The sequence below is a fragment of the Amblyomma americanum genome, chromosome 4 (genome assembly GCF_052857255.1).
Source record: "Amblyomma americanum isolate KBUSLIRL-KWMA chromosome 4, ASM5285725v1, whole genome shotgun sequence".
Taxonomy (NCBI): domain Eukaryota; kingdom Metazoa; phylum Arthropoda; class Arachnida; order Ixodida; family Ixodidae; genus Amblyomma; species Amblyomma americanum.
Genome location: NC_135500.1, coordinates 93,549,887 through 93,572,424, shown reverse-complemented (window position 1 = coordinate 93,572,424; position 22,538 = coordinate 93,549,887). Strand labels below are relative to the sequence as shown.

Below are 22,538 nucleotides of genomic sequence, written 5' to 3'. Positions count from 1 at the left end.
AGCTGTCAGCGTAGTAGTAGTTAGCACTGCATGTCGGAAATAATCGGGGGCTGTGTAAAAAGATTGTATTGTCGTAATTTGTGGTTCTAGTGATTGATGATTGATTAGTGTGTGATAAGTGATGACAAGTTAATGAAATCATTGTAATTAACTGATTACTTTAAAAAATGAAAAAAAATTGGAAAAGGGGGCTCAGAGGTGTCAAAACGCTCAGAATGAAAAGCCAGTGCTTGATTATGCTAATTAGGAAAATTTTTAGTGTATAATTGATCAGTTAATTATTGAAACAGTTGAAAGAAATTAAAATGCGTTCTAAATTGTCAAACTGCTCAGAATGGATAGCCTTTTACCCACTACACTATTGCATCGTACTGTAAGCTTAATTGTCCCCTCCAATTCATATTATAGTGCTGGTCATGGAAAAAGTAAAAGCAGTAGAGAACTAACATTTTTCCCTGTTCCTGTAGTGGACACTAAGGGCGAGACCATCTAATCTTTGTTCTTGGTAAAAAACAAAAAAAAAATGTTGTTTGACCTTTTGTGTCCCCACTCACATTTGTTAGGCAGCAAAAGGCGCATTTATTGCTTCAGAGTTGTAAGTGGGAGCCTTTTTCATACCACTTTATTCGAAGTTATTGCATTGATGAAAAGTACTCCATCGGCACCGGCTGAGAGCAGATGGTGGTGTGAGCTAGTCACCAAAAGAGAAGGAAGAAGTAACCAATGGTCTCACTGAATTTAGCTTGTGAAATTTGCTTTGGAAACGTGACCACTATTTGATCTTTTTTTCTTTTTTTCTATCTTATAAAAGCTATTTTCAGTGAAAGCAGCCCGTTGACATTAGTAACCTATTTATTAATTCAGGCCAGCTTCACTTTGCCCACAGTGTCTCTTTAAACCTTTCTTTGTACTGGACTGTCTCTCATCCTTACACTAGTAAAAAACTTGGAAAGAAATTTAGATTCTTTTTCTCTTTTTTTGTATGTTCATTGTCATCACTTTGTTGCAGTGCAGAGAGAAGAAACAACTCGTGTGGTTTGGTTGAATTTACTTTTGCTACTGAAACCACTTGCGAAGCAGTGCCAAGCTAGTTCAGAGAGGCCCTTAATTCTATTCGGGTCTCTCTTAGGTGCAACTGGGTTCACGTTATGACTTGTAGCTCATACTCAGCATCCACTAGTGGGCTGAGGTAACGGAAGCGTGCTGCCGCATTGAGCCGTTGTACAAAGCATTGTGTCAGTCTTTACGATACTTTATTGTGTATCACTGCACACTACTTAGACATGCTAGACATGGTCATAGAGAATACAGGCAGGGCAACAGTCACTCGCAATCTCCGAGGCTGAGTACTTTTGGAACAGTTGCTCATTTCACTTAACTCATCTAACTGGCAATTAATGAGTCATGCCCTTGCTCTTGTAGTTGGATAGGACCTTTGGCCACAACCGGTGCCTAGGTTGTTTCTTTGTGCAAATGAGCTGCTCTGTATTTCTAGACGTGTTATGTTATTTGGTTTTTGAATGCTGTTTGTTTATAGAAAGCTGACAAAAAGAAATGTTCTGCTGGAGAAAAAAGTGCAGGCAAGGTGGCTGCCCTTCATGTTGGTACTGAACTGATATGACCACTTTCACTGCTTGCACCAGCCACGGCGTGTATCTGGGGGTCATTGCTTATGGGGATACAGTCTGGACGTAGCCCTCAGCCTCTGCCAGTTAGTTGCTGTGGCTGCTTCGTTGTATGTCTTGTGCATGTGTGTGCATTATTTTATTGCGAACCAGAAGTCCTTTACTAATGAGAAAAATTTATTGTGACAGCTGTACAGTGCACACAAAATAACATTGTGTGCATCGTTACTGAAGATGGGACCTCAACTGGCCCATCTTAAGCGGTTGTTCAGTTAATTATCTTTGACAAAATCCTTTCTGCTCTAATGAAACTTGGGTAAAAAATGGGGGCTCTAGCTAAGTACTGTGGAACATTTATAGTGGTGGAACATGGAACATTAGAGTGGTGGAACATTTATAACATCCAGGATGTGTTCATGGGAGTCTGCTCTGTGTGGTAGTGGTGTTTTTAAGTGTATGTGTTGTGTTTTGAGAGTGCATGTGTAGGCATTTGGGGGTGAAGCTGAAGAAATGACTGTGTGGAATTGCAAAGTGTCTTCAGTGAATAGCTTTGACTTTGGGATTAATGAGAGAGAGAGGGAGCAAAAGAGGCAATTTCAGGGTGGAGCTCTGGATGATGTACTGTTCGCTCCTTTTTGAGACTACTGAATGGTTTCTGGGAACGCTAAGAGTGGAGCTTGGCTGGAGTCGTTTGTCATCTTTTCGGGACTAAGAGTCATTCTACAAGCTGTGACTGCCTTGTTCTGAGGACAGGGACAGTTGTGGTGCTTTAGTTCAGAATGGAGGAGCTTCTCTGTTTTATTCTTAGAAAATCTTCCATGGTCGGCACCTTGATTATTGTGCAGACAATGTTGCCAACGCAAAATAACTCTAGCTTGCTGGAGCTTGTCAAGACAGGGTGGTTTGTCAATGGCTAGGAGTGCCCACCCAGCCTAGATCTTTTTTTTTTGTTGTTGTTCTCCTCACCTCACTAAGGTTTAGTGGCCATGTTGTTCTGCTTCTGAATGTGAAGTTATGGGTTTCATACCTTTCTCTGGCGGGTTCATTGCGATGGAGGTAAAATCGTTAGACTTTGTGAAGTTTCATTGTACACTAAAGGGGCACTGGGGGACAAGTCCAGCATATTTTTGTCCCTGGTAAAAAATTTAGATTTTCTGGCTCTTTCTGGGTGTGTTGATGGCTGACGGGCAGCCAGAGACGCATTTGTTGCTGAGAAAATTGCACTTGAACAGTTTTCCCATCACTCGATTCAAACTCGGGATGTCTGCACAGATAAGGGTCACCATCTTGAAGTAACGGAGTGGATTCCAAGAGAAGGCAAGCGTAGCGGGCGGTGGCAGAAGGTTAGGTAGGCGGATGAGATTAGGAAGTTTCCAAGGATAAGGTGAGCGCAGCTGGCAAAGGACAGGGCTAATTGGAGAGACATGGGAGAGACCTTTGCCTTGCAGTGGGCGTAGTCAGGCTGATGATGATGATGATGATCTTGAAGTAAATGGAGGTGTAGGGTAGCATCACAGCCAGTTAACTGTGTTGATGCACCCAGTCTGCTTGCTAAATCAACTGGTGGTGGCGACACGTGCATGTTATTTCGGCCTTTTCTAGCTTTAAAAGCTCCGTTCTCGGTGTAAGTTGTTTGTCCTCACTGTTCTTTCTGCCATGAAGAACACTGGCAGTGCGGGCTGTGCACTATTATTTTTCTTTTTATGGCCCACTCTACTATATGTCATGAAGAACACTGAGAATCCTCCATTTTAACGTACCTCCTAGCTTGGCGTGTTAGAAATTTATTATTGTGATTATTATTCCATGTTTGCCGCTGCTGCAGTAAGAATTTCGCATTTTTATGTTGTCCTTTTTTCTAGGTATACAGTTTTGAAATACATGTTAATAAAAGGTGGTATTTTGAGCCTGGGCCTGGACCAGGTATATAAAAGAATGGCACTGTCATCTGCCAGTCAGTATCCTTTGTCTAGCCTTTGATTGGCTGCTTTGTATGAGGTGGAAGTAAGGTTATCGTGATTTCTTTTGTACGGTGTTGATTTGGGATAGTTGGTTAACCATTCTTCATAACAAAGCACGCAGAAAACGACGAAGATGAGAAGAAACACAGACAAGCGCTATCTGTGTAGCGCTTGTCCGTGTCTTTTCTCATGTTTGTCGTTTTATGCGTGCTTTGTTATGAAGAATTCCCCCTCTTGTCTTGGGGGCCTTTGTTGAGATGGTTCTCCTGCTCAAGAATTAGCGTTGTGAAATGTTTGTATGTGCTCTGTGCATGTGTAAAGACGACCTTAGTATTGACTGTCTTGTACCATGGGAGACACCCAGTACGAAACCTTGCTGTTTTTAGCACCTCATTAGATATCGAGTCTCTTGCATCGTTGAGGAGCCGTTATCTGTGAGCCTCCTTGAACACGAGTTGCCTGCCAGCACTTGTGGGTGACACTGAATGAGTGGCTTTGTTGCGTGGACTGGCCAAGTTTCTTTTATCAGTCTTATCAGGCCATTCATGTTTGCTTTGTGCCCTTGTGTTCCATCTAGGGTTAGGCCAGAATAGAAAGCTTGCAGATGAGATGAGGCAGGAACACTCTTTGTGTTGGTGATACGGAGGCTGGTCGTGTGGTGTCATTGAATAACCACTCATTCAGCATGTGCTGTAGCACAGGACCTTTAGCGGTGTTGGGCAAATTAAGGGAGTTGCTCTTGTGGGTGGAATGGTGTGCATGCTTTTTCCTTTGTATGCAAATTGTCGTGCATTTCATCCCAGCCTGGGAGCAGTGTGGCGGATGTGGTTGTTGCACTGATGTTAATTGCATTGCCTCACCCCGTGCACATGCAGTTCCTGAAGAAGCTGAACCGGCAGGAGCGCGTGGTGGAGGAGGTGAAGCTGTCACTCAAGCCCTACTACAATCGCCGCGAGATTTCCAAGGAGGAGTACAAGGACATCCTCAGGAAATCTGTCCCAAAGGTAGGTGTTGCTTCTTGGGGCCACATCTGCAGTGTCTTGCGAGTATTGTGGGAGCCGGAGCTTGCAACTGCTGGCCATGGATTGAATTCAGTAGCTGTCGTCTGATTTTCTAGCATTACTTGCCAACAGCTTTGTGAGCTTAGCCTCCCAGCTCTAGATCCCTCAACCTTGTATGCTGCTTTTGGTGACACAAGTCACTATTGTGTTGTTCAACATTTCATTGCTTTTTGGGTGCAGTTCAGTTCACAATGAGCACTAATGTTGCAGTCTTGTATGTGGTGTCTTTTTTTTTTCTCTCGCTCTGCTAGGTTCATTTTTTTTTTTTTATCATCATCATCGGCCTGACTGCACCCACTGCAGGGCAAAGGCCTCTCCCATGTCTCTCCAATTAACCCTGTGCTTCGCCAGCTGGCTGAACCTTATGCCTGCAAACTTCTTAATCTCATCCGCCCACCTAACCTTCTGCCGCCCCCTGCTACGCTTGCCTTCTCTTGGAATTCACTCCGCTACCCTTAAGGACCATGCAGTTATCTTTCCTTCGCATTAAATGCCCTGCCCAAGCCCATTTCATCCTCTTTATTTCGACTAGGATGCCATTAACACGCATTTGTTCCCTCACTTGCTCTGCGTCGCGCCTGTCCCCGGCCGTCGCTGGCAGAGTAGCACGAACAGTGGGAGTGCTAAGCCGCGGTTGCACCTACATTTTTTTTAGAAGTAAGCAAAAACACACACACGCGCACACACGCACGCACGCGCCCGTGCGCGAGAGAGAGAGAGAGAGAAGCCAACAGCCACAGAAACCATTATTACTATTATTTGTGGTGTTTATTGATGGAAATTATTGTTAAATAGGTGTTTTTATTGCTTTTAAGATAATTGATTAGAAAAGCAGCAGAAAAAACAACCACATGCTGCCGGTGGGAACTGAACCCGCGACCTCCGAATTACACGTACGGTGCGTCCGCGCACCGTACGCGTAAATCAACCATGTGCCCTGAATTCCACTCCCTCATGTAATACCCCTTTAATGGGGCCTTTGAGGTTGTAATAAATAAATAAATAAATAAGTTGCATGCAAGTACACAATGGTGAGGCATACCGATTTCTTGCACATATTGCAGATCTGCCACAACAAGAAGGGTGAGATCAACCCGATGAAAATCAAAGCATTTGTGGAAGGATACGTCCGCAAGATCAAGCACAGCCGCAAGAAGCTCAGCAGCGAGCAGAGGCACAAGGCGTCTTGAGCAACGGATGGTGGCTGCCGCCACCAGGGACTCCGCTTGTCGTCACCGTGAAGGGACGCTCCTCTTCACCGCCAGGAAATGGCCGACGCGGCATCACCGGCTGCCCCAGTGAGTCATCATCGTGCTGCGGGCCTCCTCCAAGCCATCATCATCACGTTGCCAGCTGTGTACAAAGAAAGGACTGATGACCCCGCCTCTCCTCGTCGGACCCCCTCAGTCCCCCACCACGCCCCTTCCACCACTGCCCGGCAGCCCTGGCCAGCTGTGATGCCGGTCCACGACCAAGAGAGCACATTGTCACACCCCAGATCTTTCGGCAAGGCTTCTTCTTTAATATGTTGTAAAGAGAGAACAGAGGAGAGAGCGTGCGTGTGCGGCAGTGGAATCGCGTGTGTGCCGTGAAAAGGACATGCGTGGTCGCACAGGATGTGAAACTGCTTGCTACCGCACATCGTCTCTTATCTTGTGTCCAGACCACCATTGTGTAAATATCGCGCGGGCTGAATGCAAAGATTAAAAGAGACTAACACGTTCAGAACTGTCTAGCTTGTGTCTGTGCGTTCTTTCTAAAGGAAGGGGCTCTTGTTCCCTTAATGTTGCCTGTTTTGCAAGTCAGCAGATTGCCTTCTGTGTTAGCTCAAAGACAGCATTTCTTGTTCTGTTAGCATCAATTGGGGCTCATTGTACTGTTGAGGTACAGCTTGTGTGCATGCACTGATTAGAGGGGGCTTTGAATGATCTGCTGCAAGCAATTTGGAGGCTTTACATTGTGATGTGTAGGCTAAGGCAGCTAATGGCAGGTAGTGGGTGCACATCGGGGTGGCAGGAACAGAAATTTGCTAAAATGTTCAAAACTCGTACACCTATATGCAAGTGAAATTACATTGAGACGAAGCATCAGCCCTGGTGCACCTATCCAGATACATGCTGGAATGGTGCAGTGGTTTTCTCAGCAGCCATCACACAGATTCAAATTGATTTTCTTGTATTATAGAAGTCTAAAAACTACAAAACACTAGTGAGGGTTTTGAAGTTCTAATTTGTGCTTTTGATTCCTTGCGGAATATTGGTACAGGTTGCAAAGTTTGTTTTCCAGCTGAAAATTTCAAAACTTGTATGTCTGAAAAGGAAATGGATACAGTGGACTATCACGAAAATTGAAGTCTCCTAGTTTAAACCTACTAGCCACTTTTATGGCCTTGCTAATTCAAGCCTTTGGTTTATTCTGACACTTTTGTCCCGTCAACAACCAATGCTTTGCAAAGGCTTGATTGGATAAGAAGTGCTTGGGATTGGGCTAGTTGGAGCATGATCATTTGCAAGACGTGCGCTGCTATGATTGACAAGGACAGAGTTAAAGAGAACATGAACGGTTAAGCACAATCTACCGAGCCTTTATTCAGTCCCAGTGGAAGAAAGAAAAGAAGAGCGTGTGACAAAAACTTGGTAAAAGCATAAGAGGAGAAGAGAAGATGACACAGAAGTGCACGACGCTGATAGCAAATGTGACAGGAGAAAAAAAATGAAGTCTTCAAAAAAGGACAAGAAAACATGGTCACCAAACAAGTCTTTTCGAAGCTCGGCTGGGAGTTCTGCAGCGTAGCTTTGTCAAGTCTGCATTCCGAATGATATCTGGCTTGGAAGGCGGCTACGTACTAAGTTCTTCATCGGTCGCCCTCACGTGGAGGGAGATTGCTATGCTGCGCAACGACAAAAAGTTTACATGATTGCCAGCTGCAAGTGTGTATCAGTAAGGCAGAGTTGACATGGCTTCGGTGCAGAACTCCCAGCCGAGCTTTGAAAACACTTGTTTGGTGGTCATGTTTCTTTTTTTTGGAGACTTAATTTTTTCTGTCATATTTGCTATCAGCGTCGTGCACTTCTGTGTTGTCTTCTCTTCCCCTCTTAAGCTTTCATCAAATTTTTGTCACATGGTCTTGTTTTCTTTCTTCCACCGGAATGGAATGAAGACTCAGTAGATTGTGCTTAACCGTTTATGTTGTCTTTAACTCTGTCTTTGTCAATCTTAGTAGTGCACATCTTGCATATGAGCTTGACAGGAACTGTGCTTAATTGGAACAAGTTATCAGAATTCTCTGAACTATGCCTGTGAGAGTGTGCAATGTGGGAAAAATTTGTGTCGTAAGTACACTTATTACACGCATAACTCTGATTACACAACTACACAACGCAGAAAGAAGAGGTTTGAAAGTCTTCTCTTTCGATCACTTGCAAGCAGTGTCATTTGAAAAGAACCGTTCTTTTTTAAAAGAATGCCCAAACATGAAGCAAAAGTGAAGATCTTAACAGTACACCTCTACTTTTAGAAGCAGAGTCCCCATTATCCAGGACTACGACAATTCATCATTGCCCTTGGCAACTGACTTGATCATGCTGCTCTTGGGGGCAGTGTTAGTTGTCACTCATATAAGTACAGCTCTCCAATTTTATAGCAGCATCACAGCAGCGTCGACCAGGTGGTCGTTTAGCATCCCAAGAAAGGACTGCAGCGGTGAAACTGATGAGATTACAAGCTTGCACAAAGGGCCATTGCCAGTTTGCAGTCTAGTCTGGGCAGATGAGCAAGTGGGGAGTTCGTCACCACAGACTTTCTCGATCTTACCTAGAGGGAAAGCTGGCGCCACCGTCTATGCGAGTTTCTTTAAAGAGCATTTCATCCAGCGCGGGAATGCTTTTAAGACGAGGTTTCTTACTTGTCTTGGCTAGTGCTGGACCGAAAACATGTATTCCACCTCTGAATCGCCAGCTGCGCCGTTGTGCTGTCCTCGGCATGCAGATGAAATTACTTTATTAGTGGGTTTTTCACTTACAATATATAGATTTAACACAAATGTTTGGCTGGTATGGAAACTTTAGCATTCACTTGAGGTGTGTCTCAAGAAGAGTCGTATTGTTATGGCTGAGTCCACATTCCGTGTCCAGCAATAGCCAAGTAAAAAAATGGCAGTGCCTTAGCTCGGCTATGCCAGGATATATGTAGCGAAAGCAATTGTGAAACTCCCCGGTTGGCCTTGTTCACATATTCCACAACGTATGAAGCACAGGCATAAACGTCCAGTATGACCTGTAGGTCCATGTTTGATTTCAGCACCGAGGATATCCAAGGACTGAAGGGGTCGCGTCACTCTTACGCCTATTCTCTAGGCTAATGGCACGTTGTTCTTTGGTTTCTTGAGCCCGCCGCTGAAGTCTCTTGGTCGCATTCCATCGTTCATCACGGGCCGTCTTCGGTGAAGCAGGACTCTGGTCTCTCCTTTGGCTGCTGTCGCTGCTGCTAGCGGTCGAGACACCGGACGTTAAACGTGCCTGTCTCGCGGCAGCATATTCACGGCGGCATTTAGCCAGTCGTTCGGTGCGCTGTTCCTCTGTTTCCTGGGCCATTCATTTCCTCTTCATCTCGTTCCACTGTCGATTCCAGGCCTCCTCCAGCTTATCAGAATTGTCGCCGTCCATACTGTCGCCTCAACTGTGGTTGCGGCGCACGCCAGCTCTCCTTTTCAATCCTGTGTCATCTTATCACGCATGCGACGCAGCTGTCGAAGCAAGCGGAGGCGAGCGCAACGACGAGGAACACGTGTCTCGTCCTACCAAACGGCGGCGAGCGGCGCGAAGCACAGTAACTTTCCGCGGCGAGGCGCGCGTTGTGACGTCACGTGCCTCGATCAAGTACCGCCACGGCGAAATCGCGAGTTTGCGGCCAATAAAGCTCTCGCTTTAAAATGAAACCTAATCTTTCCAGCATACCGGCGCCTCTCCATGGTAAATGCAGTGCAATGCCGTTTGCTTTCCGTCTATGCAATATTGAGAAATTCTGTGCACATAGCACCAGCAGAACAGCTGAGCAGACGACGCTCGAACTGGCAAGCGCTCTGTGTTCTTGCTCGTAATCTCATCTGTTTTGTCATTGCGGTCCTTCATGGGATGTTGAACGACCATGTGGTCGACTCTGCTGTGATATTACTAAAAATTTGGAGAACTGTACAGGCATTGACTGACTTCGTACAGCTAGCTGCTCTAAGACAGCATTAATCTAACAGAAATGCTAATGTAACAAAATAAGAGCTTATTTTGCACCTTGTTTGTGCTGCATGCTGCGTGTGGCTAACGTTGCCAAGATATCCACAGCAACTTACTCTATCAAACGCACTAAGTTGCTCTGCTCAGGAAGTGGCTTAGAGCTCCTCGTTGATATCAGTTTTGACCACTTTCAACTCTTAATGGTTGTAGTAAATGAAAATTTGATATTTGTTTTTATTAAAGATCTGCTAAGAAGTAAAAATCAAATTTCAGTGCATTCAAATTGTGACACCTATGGCAATTTTGATGAAAAGGTGAAGCTTGAATTGAAGTTTTTTTCAGCAGTCTAGATTCCGACTTCATTTTCCAAATGCTATTAAGTTTTACTTGCGTTGGTGCATTTCTGCAAATCATTTCTGCATTCCTCATGCATAGGAAACCAGAGCTAGAACCAAGCAAAGCTAGCCGTAACTTTAAAATCTGTTTTCATTTTGTTTACTGCATTGGAATGGAGTTTGATCTGTGTCAGTTTTAGTGATCTTTCTGTAGCTGTCGGAAAGAAAACTTTTTGGTGATTTGCAGGACAGTTGAAATTGGTACACATTTTTGAGGAAAACCAGTCGAAAAATGACGTTGGACGAATGCATACAAGGACTGGACTAACCAGTATTTGTTTTGCGCATTCCTCTTCTCGTGCGTCATCTTTTTTCGACTAGTTTTTCTCAAAAATTTGTTGGCGCTCCTGTTTTACAGGGCAACTAGGGGTGGGGAGGAGTGTGTTGAGTTTTTTGCATTTCATCGAACTTTTATTGTATGTTGTTCTCAATGTCCTGGTGTTTTGTGCCAAATTTTGCGGCCACACATCATTTTGTTCAACCCAAATGGATTTTAAAGTTCAGTGTTCCGTGATCTCATCTGGAGCAATTTATACAGAAAACCCTGCATTTGTGACATGAACTGACCACCCATTAATATTCGCTGCATGCTGGACGAACGAAAAAATCTTGAGCTTGCTTTGAGTCATTTCTAACTTTTGATGAATGGGGTTGTTACTCAGTTTCCACTTTTGCCAGTCAATATGTACATGGGAGTTCTACCGATAACGTTCTTGACATGATTTGTCAGTCATTTGTGACGTGCATTGATCACAACTCGGTTTTCATTTTCCATTTGTTGCTTTTTCATGATTATTGTGCTCATTATTTTCAAAATTTATCGTGCCAGGAGAGGGAGGTTGAATAAACATTATGCGATCATGAATTCAAAATGTGCAAGGCCCCCCCCCCCCCCCCCCCCCCCCCTGAATTGCCATTTAAACGCAGCAATGCAAATATGGGCTCAGCACAAACAGCATTGCACAGATTGGCACAGAACTTTACGGTTCATACGATTCAAGGCATCTCATTAACCGATGCTGTAAAATTAGCGAGGTGAGATAGTAAAAAAATGGAGTTCATCATTACATCCTGCCTGACAGCATAGCAACTGTCTTCTGTACCGAAGAATCATTTCAAGACATAGTTGGTTAACTCCGTCGATTGTTGTGAAATGTTCAGGCAGAATGACTGCAAGTTTCACCGAGTGTGAAATTACTTTTGCTGCAGGTTGCATACAATGAGTAGACTGCACAAGTGCACAGTTGAGAAGCTAGCTGATATCGTGTATACATGCCAGCAAAGATTGTTCCTTTTCGTGACCTTGCTATGCAGGCCGTAGTCAACTTCTAGTTGCACACTTTGTGATACGGTCGAGTTCAGATATATCAAACTTGAAACTGATAGTTCGATATATCAGAAATTGGAAGCACGAAGTTACCTGTGACCTAGAAGCAGGAATACATTGCATCCTTGCTAGTGACGCTCTTCTTGCGGTGATATGCTGCCCGCCAATGCACTGTAGCATTGCACCGTTTGCTAGACGTTGCCAGGCCTAACCTGTTTCGCATCGAAGCCACAGCGGACGGTGCTTTGGAACTAGCCACTGCCTATCATAAGATGTCTAATGCTGTTAAAATACAATATAAACAGAATAATTTCATACAGTGGCTTTCCTCAATGTCTTCGACTGCAGAGCACGCAAAGCACACCAGGCGAGGGCTGCCAATAGTTAGGTTGGCTTGACCGCATGATAGCGATGTGGCGAGAGACCGAAGGCTACCCTCAAGCACACCCCACGTTCACACCTCACCACACGGTAGCTGCCAGCTGATGCCAAGGCGACACAGCTGAACTGTCTCGGCGTTTGAAAAGTGATTGAAGAACGCTGTTAGGAGAAGCGCCACTCAGGGATGTGGCGCATCGTTTGATGTATCAAATGACGGGCGAAATTGCAGTTCAATGTGCGTGATTTTTTCCATAGTTTCGCACAGGATTTTCAAGGGGGTAATCTGGGTGTTCGATATAGCCAATAATTCAAAATGTATGGGTTCAATATGTTTGGGCTCGACTGTACACTTGCATCTGATAGTGAGCAGTGAGGCATCTGTGGAGTGATCAGAAGCCTTCACTGTGAACATTGTATGGTATATAAACCCCACAATGCCACACATAGTGGTAGAGTGGGTAAGACTACTACTCAAATGCATAGCTTCTTGGCGTGCGAATCACAGGCTCTTTTGAAGAGAGTTCTGTGGGCCGAAAAGCATTCTGAAGGATTGAAACATTAAGTAGAGGCAAGCTTATGCGAGGCCGATCTGACCCTTGGTTAGAGATAAGCAGAGGCTTGTTCAACAGCCTGCCAGGAACGTTAAGTAATAGCTGGAAGAAAAGTCTCTAGTGTTTTGCGACATAGTAGTCGCATCAAACTAGAGTAAAATAGCAGGTTAACAAACCACTGGAGACAGTTGCAAATCAGATTTGGCATTTCATGTGTAGCTTACATTCCTTCCGGGAAAATGAGCTTTTGGGCGAGTTGGTTGCATACTCAAGATAACAGCAGTACAAGAACCACGTTCATATTAGGAAGACACGAGCTGTGCATAGCTTTTGTAGCTGCAGTTGAACCTCAATAATTTCAACTCGAAAGGATTTAGACAACTTTTTAAACATCCGGAGTTCAAACAGGAGCCTGATCAGTCTTCCCTCGATGCAGGAAGATGTGTACAGGACCAAAGCATCAGTTTCAAACAAACTAGCCATTTGAACTAGCACTTTCAAATTAACAGACTCCAACTGAATCAAATTTGCCATGTGCAGTAGCAAGCAAGCCTCAGAGTGTGCATTACTTTCACGTCAATTACACTAAGTATTTACTCGTAGGCTTGTTCCAAGCCACAATTTTCGGGCCTTTACATTTTATCTACAATTAATATGCAAATTTTGTGCACTGATGTCTTATTCTACTGCAATCAGCCTGCTTTCACATTGTGGGTGCATTCAGAGTGGCCTTTCGGCTTGAGAGAAGCATCAAACACAAAACCACAACTTGATAATTTATTTGTTCGATGAAGTAATGGGCAACAAGCAAACATATGGGCTTTGGCCCAGTTGTGTGCAGCAGCAATTGGAACACAGCCAGGATACAGCGTTTTCAACCTTCCATGCTTCAGACCTTGCAGGGAACCCGTAAGGGCGACTGCTGTCGCTGTACTAATGAAAACGCACAAAAGAACAAAAGCACAGCAGTGAAAGGTAATGGTCTTGTCGCCACAGCACCTAAATGGCCAGTTCAAGGCACACCACAATCTTTTTCCTGAGACGGGCTGTAGCAACAATGCAAGCATGTTTATGAGCACAAGTGACAATGGAGGCACCATATGTAGCACATAGGTACGATTAGTGGGTTTGCAAATGATTCAGCTTACAGCTAGCTTGCGCTAGAATAGCCACAAAAAATGCAACAGTGATGCGTAAGAAAAAAGTAAGACAAGCAATGTTGTATGCCAGCCACTTTTCACTCGTGTCCTGATGGAGAACGTGAGCGTCCGGCGTCGTCGCACACACCATTCCTGTCTGGGGCTGAGTCTGACTCGTCGGCTGAATTGCTCCGCGGGCGCTTTTTGTTGGGAGGCGGCGATCGCTTCTTCGACGCTGACCGCGAACGAGCCTCTGACGACTTCGAACGGCTTCTACGGTTCGTCGGAACGGCTGGCTGGCGTGGAGACAGCGACCGACTGCCGCTCAGGCGCCTCGACGATGACCGTGACTGGCGACGCACCGAGCCGCGTCGAGAGCCAGACGACGAGCGCGACCTGCGACGACCTGAGGAACGGCGCGGTCTCGAGTAAGACCGCGAGCGCGACCTGCTGCTGCCGCCACGGCGTTCGGGACGCGGCGACCTCGATCGTGAGCTCGACCGGCTCGAGCGACGTAGCAGACGCTTGGTCTCCACCAGGCGGATCTTGCGGCCCTCCAGGCTAACGTTGTCCAGACTTCTAAGGGCGTTCTTCATGTCCGCGTAGCTGGCGAACTCGACGACCCCTTCGTGACGCCGCAGCTTGTGCGCGTCCGTGTAAGTCACGTCGCCGGCCTGGCGCATGAAGTCCTTCAGGTCCTGCCAGCTTACGCTAGTGCTCAGGTTCTCGACTAGTAGCTGGTAGTTGGTGCGCGTCGGCGGCCCGAAGCGGCGAGGGCCGCGGTCGTGGTCCGGAGGTCCACGCCGCATGCCCCGCGCCAGCTCGACCGTGACTCGTTCACCCAGAAGCCGCTTACCGTTGAGATCGCGCACGGCGTCCTCAGCGTCGCGGTGGTTGTCGAAGTCTACAAATCCGAAGCCATTCTTGAGCACGATGTCCTCGATGCGGCCGTAGCCTCGGAAAAATCGCTCCAAGTCGCGCTCGCGGACTTCGTAGTTGAGCCGGCCTACGAACACCCGAGTCGCCATGGTGTCGCCGCTGCCACCGCCACAAGGCCACGTTTCAGCGGAGATCGCACGCTGAGAATGTTCCGAGGTCTTTATCAGTTGCCGGAACGTGCACCCCGATCACACGCGGCGAGGCGTTCGATCACGGTTCCGCTGGCTGCCGAGATCTACCCAGATGAATCTCACGTGACGCGCGAGGTTGCGCGAAATGGCGTTCGGAGGCGGCACGGTTTAGGATCGAACGCGCTGCAAAAGTGAACGACGCTCGCTACCGGCGTCAAACCGCATGTTCAAGCTCGGCAGCTAGCGTCGGCAAAGACCGGGCGATTCCAGAAGCCGTACGACGAAAACCGGCTTTTGCGCCTCCCAGAACGGCAAAAAATACGAGCGCGCTTCCGTACCCACCCCCCTTCCTGTGCTTGCTCTCCACCACAACACGCGCTCCTCGCAACCAAAATAAAACGTCACTTCCGCTACAGCTGGCCACGTTATTTTATTCGAAAATAACGGCAACTTCGCGCTGCTAATACAGACGTAGCTGACAACTTGAACCACTGTTCATTCCGTCAAAGCACGTCTAAACTTTCTGCTGTGCGTCGCGTAATCAATTGTGCGATAATTTCATTTTATCGAAACTGAGGCTCGCTGGTGTTAGCAAATAGAGCAAACAGACCATAGCAACGTGCCATGGCAACAACGTGTCTTCTTCCGCTGGCCGTCCCGTCCGGTGATGGAGGATGGACGGAGGCATGCGTCCTGTGCGGTGTGGTCATGGAGGAAAGAAGACGCCGGTGCATGGTGATGGTGAACCCACATGCGTACTTTTGCGGAGTTTGTCCTAACGGCGTCAGTTGTGATACCATAGGTGATCTGGCGTGGTGTGCGCGTCTGTACGGTGCTACCGTGATGGAAAGTTCCGAAACGCAAGTTGCTGGATATCCCGGAAATAATTCTTTAGAAAGTGTTCATTGCCCTGAGTGTGGCGGTACCGTATTAGAAGAAAATGCGTAAGGCATGTTCGTAGACGCTTGCACAGTGGAGGCCATCTTTTGCCATTCATTAACTCCATTCTTGTCTTTCCTCCTCAATAAATCATCGTAAGTCCCTTCATTTTTTATGTGGTCGGCTGCGTCGCATACTGTCGCGTAGTACATTGTCCTCACAGTCCTGTTTGCGCGCGTTTACTGCCTGGTTGGGGGTTATGATGAAGAAAATTGTGAGGATATTCGACCATGCACATACCTGTGATCGGGCGACAAGATGCATGGCTTTTGGGCACTTCTTTCAGAGAAAGGAATAAATCAAAAGGATCCGCCCTGGCGACATTTTTATCGAGCGATTTTAAGTTCAAAGAGAACTGAAAGCCCTGCACTGATATTACTTACTTCCTATCCTGCTGTTATACAATTCTTTGCTACTGTGAGATAGCTATGATGTTATTTACGGGGTGCCGATGTGATAGCACGCTTTAAAAAGTTGCTACCATGTTGCAGGGGTGAAACTGGGGCAACATTGTTTGTGGTCACACAAACTAATGTATCCACTACTTTGGGCTAATTTATATTTAAAATTTATTGAATTATAATGAAATTGTAGTTTCATGAAAAGTCGTATTCAGAAAGTTGTGCAGCCTGACAGAAAAAAAAACAATGGCATGACTTCCTAAGTAGAAGCTTTTTTACGATATTTAAAAGGTACTTTTCAACGTTTGAGCGAAGTGCATTGAATGTTTTTTGTTCAATTTTCTGTTTCTGTAAACACATGGGTTAGCCAAACCTTTAGGGTGTCCGTGCACCTTGGTTGCCGTAGCTTTCACGAAACCATGAGAAAGACACTGCGTAGAAGCATCTTGAATAAAGCAGCACAAAATCGTGCAGCCTGTTGGCCCATGCTGGATTGAGCTTTTTGAAGTTAGCGTGGAGGCAGTGGCGTGGAGTTAGGTTTGTCTGCACGGAGTCAGTAGTGTGCAAAGGGAGTCTCATAAGACTTTTGACATAAGGCTCGTTCAGCTTCTCAGGAAAAGGCCACATTACTCTTTTAATAGTTACACCCTCTTTGGTAAAGCGGGTTAGGATATGAAATTGCAGTCAGTACTTCTTTTTATGTTGAACAGTTTTGTTACTGGATGCTTCATTCCACACAATTTAAATGTTGTCGTAGTTAGACCATTACATAAAAGTGGCTCATTAAAGGCTATCGAAAATTACAGGCCTATTTCAATTCTACCTGCAATTGCACAGATTCTTGAAAAGCACCTATTCCGAGTTATGTACAGTATTGTTTTCACGAATAATATCGTATCAGAGGCACAGTTTGGTTTCATTTAAGGTAAAGGAACTGTTTTGTTATTAGAAAGTTTTACTGTTATTATTTACTCATGTTTTGATAATAACAAATTCGCATGTGGTCTGTTTTTGGATGCTAGCAAAGCTTTCGACTGTGTTCAGTATGACCTGCTGCTAGAGAAACTTGATGTCATGGAGTTTAGGGCCCTTTTAATGATTTGCTGAAAGACTATTTTTCTAATCGGGCACAAGTTGTTGAAATATGCGGCCATCGAAGTTCTGAATCATTTTTGTCGGCAGGTGTTCTACAGGGCTTTGTTTTATCGCCTTTGCTTTTCAATTTATTTGTAAATGATTTATCAAATGGTGTGGGAAAATGTTACATTTTTCAATATGCCGATCACACACTACTGTTGTCTGCAAATGCTTCGCTGCCTCTGGCCATGTATGCCCTGAGAACGGATGTGGTGCATGTTATGGACTCGTTCTTAGATAATTCTATTTCAATTAATCAACAAAAATACTAAACTCATTTGTTTCCATAATCCTCATAAAAACTTTCCTTTGTTGAACCATTGCTTTTACATTCTTCGCATTGTCTTAATTGTTGTTGCATTGCTATTAATTTTTCAAATAGTGTCAAGTACCTTGGTATACTTTTTGACAGATATATGTCTTGGAATAGTCATCTTACCGTAGTATGTAACAAGCTTCATGGTTTATCATGTGTACTATACAATGTTCGATATTTATTACCTTTCCAGACTCGCAAGCTTATTACACATGCTCTTATTTATGGTATCCTCAGATATGGAGTCACTGTGTATTATCACTGCTCAAAGACTTGGCGAATGAAATTAAATGCTATACTGAGGAACATCCTTCGATCTGCGGCATACAACACGGATGCTTCTCCTGACTGCAATTTATTTTCGTTTTTACAGCTGCCTTCTTTCGATGCCCTTTTCCATCATGTAGTTATTCGTGCTCACTTTTGGGAGAGTGAATTTTTGGTTCCTTTCATTCCTGTTCGTCCTTTCCGCCATCACCCCCATTTTACGGTACCTCGCTGCTACACTCATTATGGCCACTTCAATCGTAATTATTATATACCCAAAATTTTTAATTCTCTCCCCGATTCGATCTTTTCAGTTTCTTCGCAGTCACAATTAAAACACTTCTTAAAAACCCGTATGTCGGTAACCTAAACTATCTGTGTTCTTATTTGCTTTTGGCATTAAGGTTTATCTTTGTTTGCTTGTTTTGTCACGCCTGTTTTTAAATATATTTGTCATTCACCAACTGCCGGGTACTGCCCTACAAGCCTTCGTGGCTTGGGCAGACCAGTCTTAAAGATTGTAAATATGTTTTCTGAAAATAAAGGTGTTTATTATTATTATTATTATTATTATTATTATTATTATTATTATTATTATTATTATTATTATTATTATTATTATTATTATTATTATTATTACTATTATATATGGATCTGTAGGATGGTGAGCTTTGTATGTGGCTCACACTGGCCCACTGCCACTGCACTCCTTTCGGCTGTTTTGCAGTGTACTTTGCTAGTATATCAACATCATGCTCAACAGCAAGAGGAACTGTTTGTAAAAAGGTTCACATTTCACAATTTCTCACCAGTTTAATTGTGTTAGTGAAGTACTTGGTGACCTCATACAATGGCTGTCATTTATGGAATTTGATGCCTTTTGATTGGCTCATCAGCTATGGATATTTAAATAGTTCATGGTTAGCTCCTCTTTGCACCAAGTCTATTAAAATTATCAGCGATTATCTAGAACGTGTTAAAATTTTTCTTGCTCAACGATCTACTGTATATTAGTCCTTACATGTGTGTTTCATGGTCTTGCTTTTTGATAGCTCGCATCTAGTGCCCCTTGCCACACTCAGATCTGGGCTCTTTCCATTTGCAGTCAGGCGCAAGTGGTTCAGATGGTTTTATTTGAAACGCCATTTCATTTGCAACCATTGTGGCTGCCATCACCATTGCTTGCGACTATAGCAAGGATGACAAGACAAAAAACCTTATACAGAAAAGCCTTGCTTCTGAAAACATCTTACATGTTCACATTGTGAGCAGACAAGTGAACTGTTCAATATTTTCACTCACATTTGGTTAGTGTGGCATGCCGGAGCTGTTATAGATGATTTAATTCTTGATTTTTTGTGGTCACAGGCCAGACAGGTAGTTAAGTGTGGCTCAACACCTGTAGGACTACTATACCAATTGTGCATAAATCTTTACCCAACATTTATCTTTTCTGCATGGACTTAAGTTTTTTTTTTTTTTGCAGTGATAGGTGTAAAGGAAATTTTTTTGTGGTAAAGGCTGTCGCTGTAGTACTTTTTGTGTGAAAACTTCTTCATTCACTTGCTGACCTGTGAGAATGTTGTCTAGGCGTGGTGGGTGCTCTCAGTAATGTGTGTGGTGTGGTCATATCATTCAGGTCTTTGGCCTTCCTCACCGTATTGCTACCATAACCTGTCCTAATTGAACTTTGTATGTGTAACAAAATACCTTCTGTTATGAACACATCAGGAAATTATTTTAATAAATTGCAAACCAATGGGATTTGAGGACAAATTCAAGTGGGACTATTATCAACTGATTATCGTGTTTCAATGACAGAGAGGCTACTTCTATTGGTAACGGAGCTTTTCCGAGCTAGAAAAGACCAAAAAATGAAATACTAGAGGTATTGCAACCACATACTTTTCTCACAAATTAAGTGTGGTGATGTTAGTACATTTTCTCATCATGAATCTGTGAGGCTAGACTACAGAGCCATTCGCTTCCGGTCGGTGATCATGGAGTCCTTTTCATTATTGACACTGTGGGTTTGAATTGAGCGACGGGAGAAGAATGTTCCATTTTCAACTCCAATTTCTCAACAAAAACGTCGTCTTTTACTACCGGACAAACATCAATAGAGCCATAAGGCAAACAAGCGATTTTTACAAGGAACAAAACTTGGATGGAGTTGACTTCCGTGCTCTTTTGTGGGAATAAAAATGAGGGGATGTTATGTGGCCATGGTCTATGAGTGAATATAGCGGAAGCTCTCATAAGGGAGCTCGAGTTTACAGCTGTCCTGCCACTAGTTTGTCCCAAAGGAGGGCAAAGAGTGAAGGAGATTTTTTGTTTGTGTGTTGTGTACAAGGACACCCTCATAGCACTGTGGTATCATGAATTGTGAAGATATGAGACACAACGCTCCCTTATGTCGCAAAGCCATTTGTGGACTTGGGGGATGGAGGCACAGATGTGGCAGCATTGCACAGACTGCAGTGAGAAAAACGGAAAAGGTAAAAGAAATTGGACGCTTGACTATTGTAAGAGTGGTAGGAAGGGGCTTATGTGCTGTCCAGTGCTGTCCAGTGTACAACGCAGTTAAGTCTGTGAATTGTTCGCTTCGGTCAAGAATTCAGGAGCTGCTCACACTTTCCTTCAGGACATTGTCTATCCGCGTGGACATCAGTCATGTAGAAAGGAGTCTTCGCGCCTGTGTATAGCGATGTAGATCAGCAAGGTCTCAGGTATGTGGCTGGTTTGTGGGCCTTATATTTAAAATTTAAGTGTTGCTATGGTGCAGCTATTGCCGGCAAAATCCGCAAGGCTAATCCCACTTGTACCTTGTAACAATCTCAACTCTGCGCTGAAGTAAACCACAAATATGGCCAGTGTTCGGATATTGCTAGGTGCGTGTGGGCTCACTTTTCCGGGTTTTTTTTCGTCGTCAAGCACTGTTCTCCGACGGTGTGGCTCTTGTGACTGACGAATGAATATCTCGTGCTTCTGTAGGTGACACCTGTTTTCGGAAAGGAATGTTCGACAGCAAGAAAAAGAAGCACTTTGCCATTAGGCCTTGTACTCTGAAGTAAGGCAATGCAGCATTTCTTGTGAGTGAGTGGTTATCAAAGGGAAGAAAATGTACGGAAATGTGCCTTGTTGTGGTCAAGTAATACTGGTTCTTGGAAAAAAAGGAAGTTTAAAAAAGTCTGCCTGCATCGTAGTGCCGTCTTACGTCCGTACACCTGGCCTCTAACAGCGTAACTCGTCAGGAATTCACAAAAGAAATTTAGAGGTGAGCACACTTGTCTGGAGTGGTGCTTTTCGGAGGAAAAATGTGAATTTTCAGAACAGGTACTGAATTTAAGAGATATTTGCGCTCGAGCACAGCCTGACCCAGAAAACCAGAAATATTTAGAGGATATCCACAAATGATCCCAATATGAAACATCATTTTGAGAGACCCATGAAACATCTGTGCGAGCATTTACAAGAGATCATCTGTTAGTGGACATCCATTTGACTTGCATTTTGTGATATGGTCAGAATGTTACTTTGTGCACATCGCTGAGACTCTAACAGTGGACTTTCTGTGAACGATCACAAATAGACACGATTAAATTAGGCAGGCTCACACACTGCACCATCACAAGGAACTCGACTGCATGTGTCCCGGAAAGCTTTTCAAATGGCTTATGCTGTTTTATATGCACTAAGAAGCTCCATGAATGGAGCTCAGAAAGGCGCCTTCTTTAGAAGCACGTTTGTTTCCACCTAACGCATCTGCATAATCTTCGCGTAAAGGTAGCACAGCAGACTAATATAGTATTTTTAATAAACGGTATTAGCAACATGATGTGCTTACTTGGACTTCTCGTTTCTACCTTCGTAAGTTCATAATTGACTGAAATAACTTCGCTTGACTGGCAAGTGCCACTGGCTCTAACAGGGAGGCCATGTGTGGGGAATATATAAGCCCGTTGAATGCCACCAGCAAGTGTGCGTGTGTGCAGCTCGTCAATAAACTATGATTTCATAGTGATTGTGGGTATAGTGTCTCGGTAGCGTTGATACTAATTAAAACAATAAACTGTTCAAACAATCACACCTGTCTGAGCGAAGAGTTTCAATAAACTATGATTTCATAGTGATTGTGGGTATAGTGTCTCGGTAGCGTTGATACTAATTAAAACAATAAACTGTTCAAACAATCACACCTGTCTGAGCGAAAAGTTTCCCTTGCGATTAGTTTATTGCATTTCAAAAATTTTCTTTTCGGTTTGCCTTTGCAGAATATTCAAAGAGGATCACAAATATTTTTCACGCATGTGTATTTTGCCCAACTGCCATCACAATTTCTGTCCGAAAAACTTTTGGGGATATTCTGTAGATGTCCATTCCGAGGCCATAGGAACATCTTCTAGACATAGAATGGGCAAAGTGTGGTCATTAAGAAACATCCTCTGTACATTAAAAATTTTGGGCGGTACATTCTGTCAATGTCTTCTTGATCTCATGGTTGTCTGGGGATAGACATGCAACCCCGTGCAGAAACAAGTACTTCACCTTTATGCTGCGTACAATTTCACTCGTTCGCTCTGTGTCGCACCGCTCAAGAGCTCTAGACAAACGTGCTAACCTCTGTACGTAGGCAGATCATACCATGACTGTTTGCTGTTATGTATATAATTCATCGTATATTGTGTGTCGCGTTTGTTGGTGCGGAAGCAGCACTCTCATGCAATAAATGAACTTTCA

General features: G+C 44.3%; 1 protein-coding gene and 1 pseudogene across 8 annotated transcripts in view; one reads left to right on the top strand and one right to left on the bottom strand.

Moving 5' to 3' along the window:
- LOC144128124 (uncharacterized) overlaps nucleotides 1-6,380 on the top strand; it is a 53,042-nt gene extending 46,662 nt beyond the window's left edge. For all 7 annotated transcript variants that reach the window (XM_077661209.1, XM_077661211.1, XM_077661210.1 and 4 more), the window contains 2 exons: nucleotides 4,462-4,590; nucleotides 5,712-6,380. In XM_077661209.1, coding sequence (XP_077517335.1) covers nucleotides 4,462-4,590; nucleotides 5,712-5,837 — 255 coding nt within the window. In that variant the 3' untranslated portion in view covers nucleotides 5,838-6,380. The remainder of the gene's footprint in view (nucleotides 1-4,461; nucleotides 4,591-5,711) is intronic.
- Nucleotides 6,381-13,286: 6,906 nt separating this feature from the next.
- Nucleotides 13,287-18,276, bottom strand: LOC144128123 (serine/arginine-rich splicing factor 5 pseudogene; annotated as a pseudogene). Its single transcript, XR_013313694.1, has one exon. The product of XR_013313694.1 is annotated as a serine/arginine-rich splicing factor 5 pseudogene (transcript).
- Nucleotides 18,277-22,538: the final 4,262 nt, after the last annotated feature.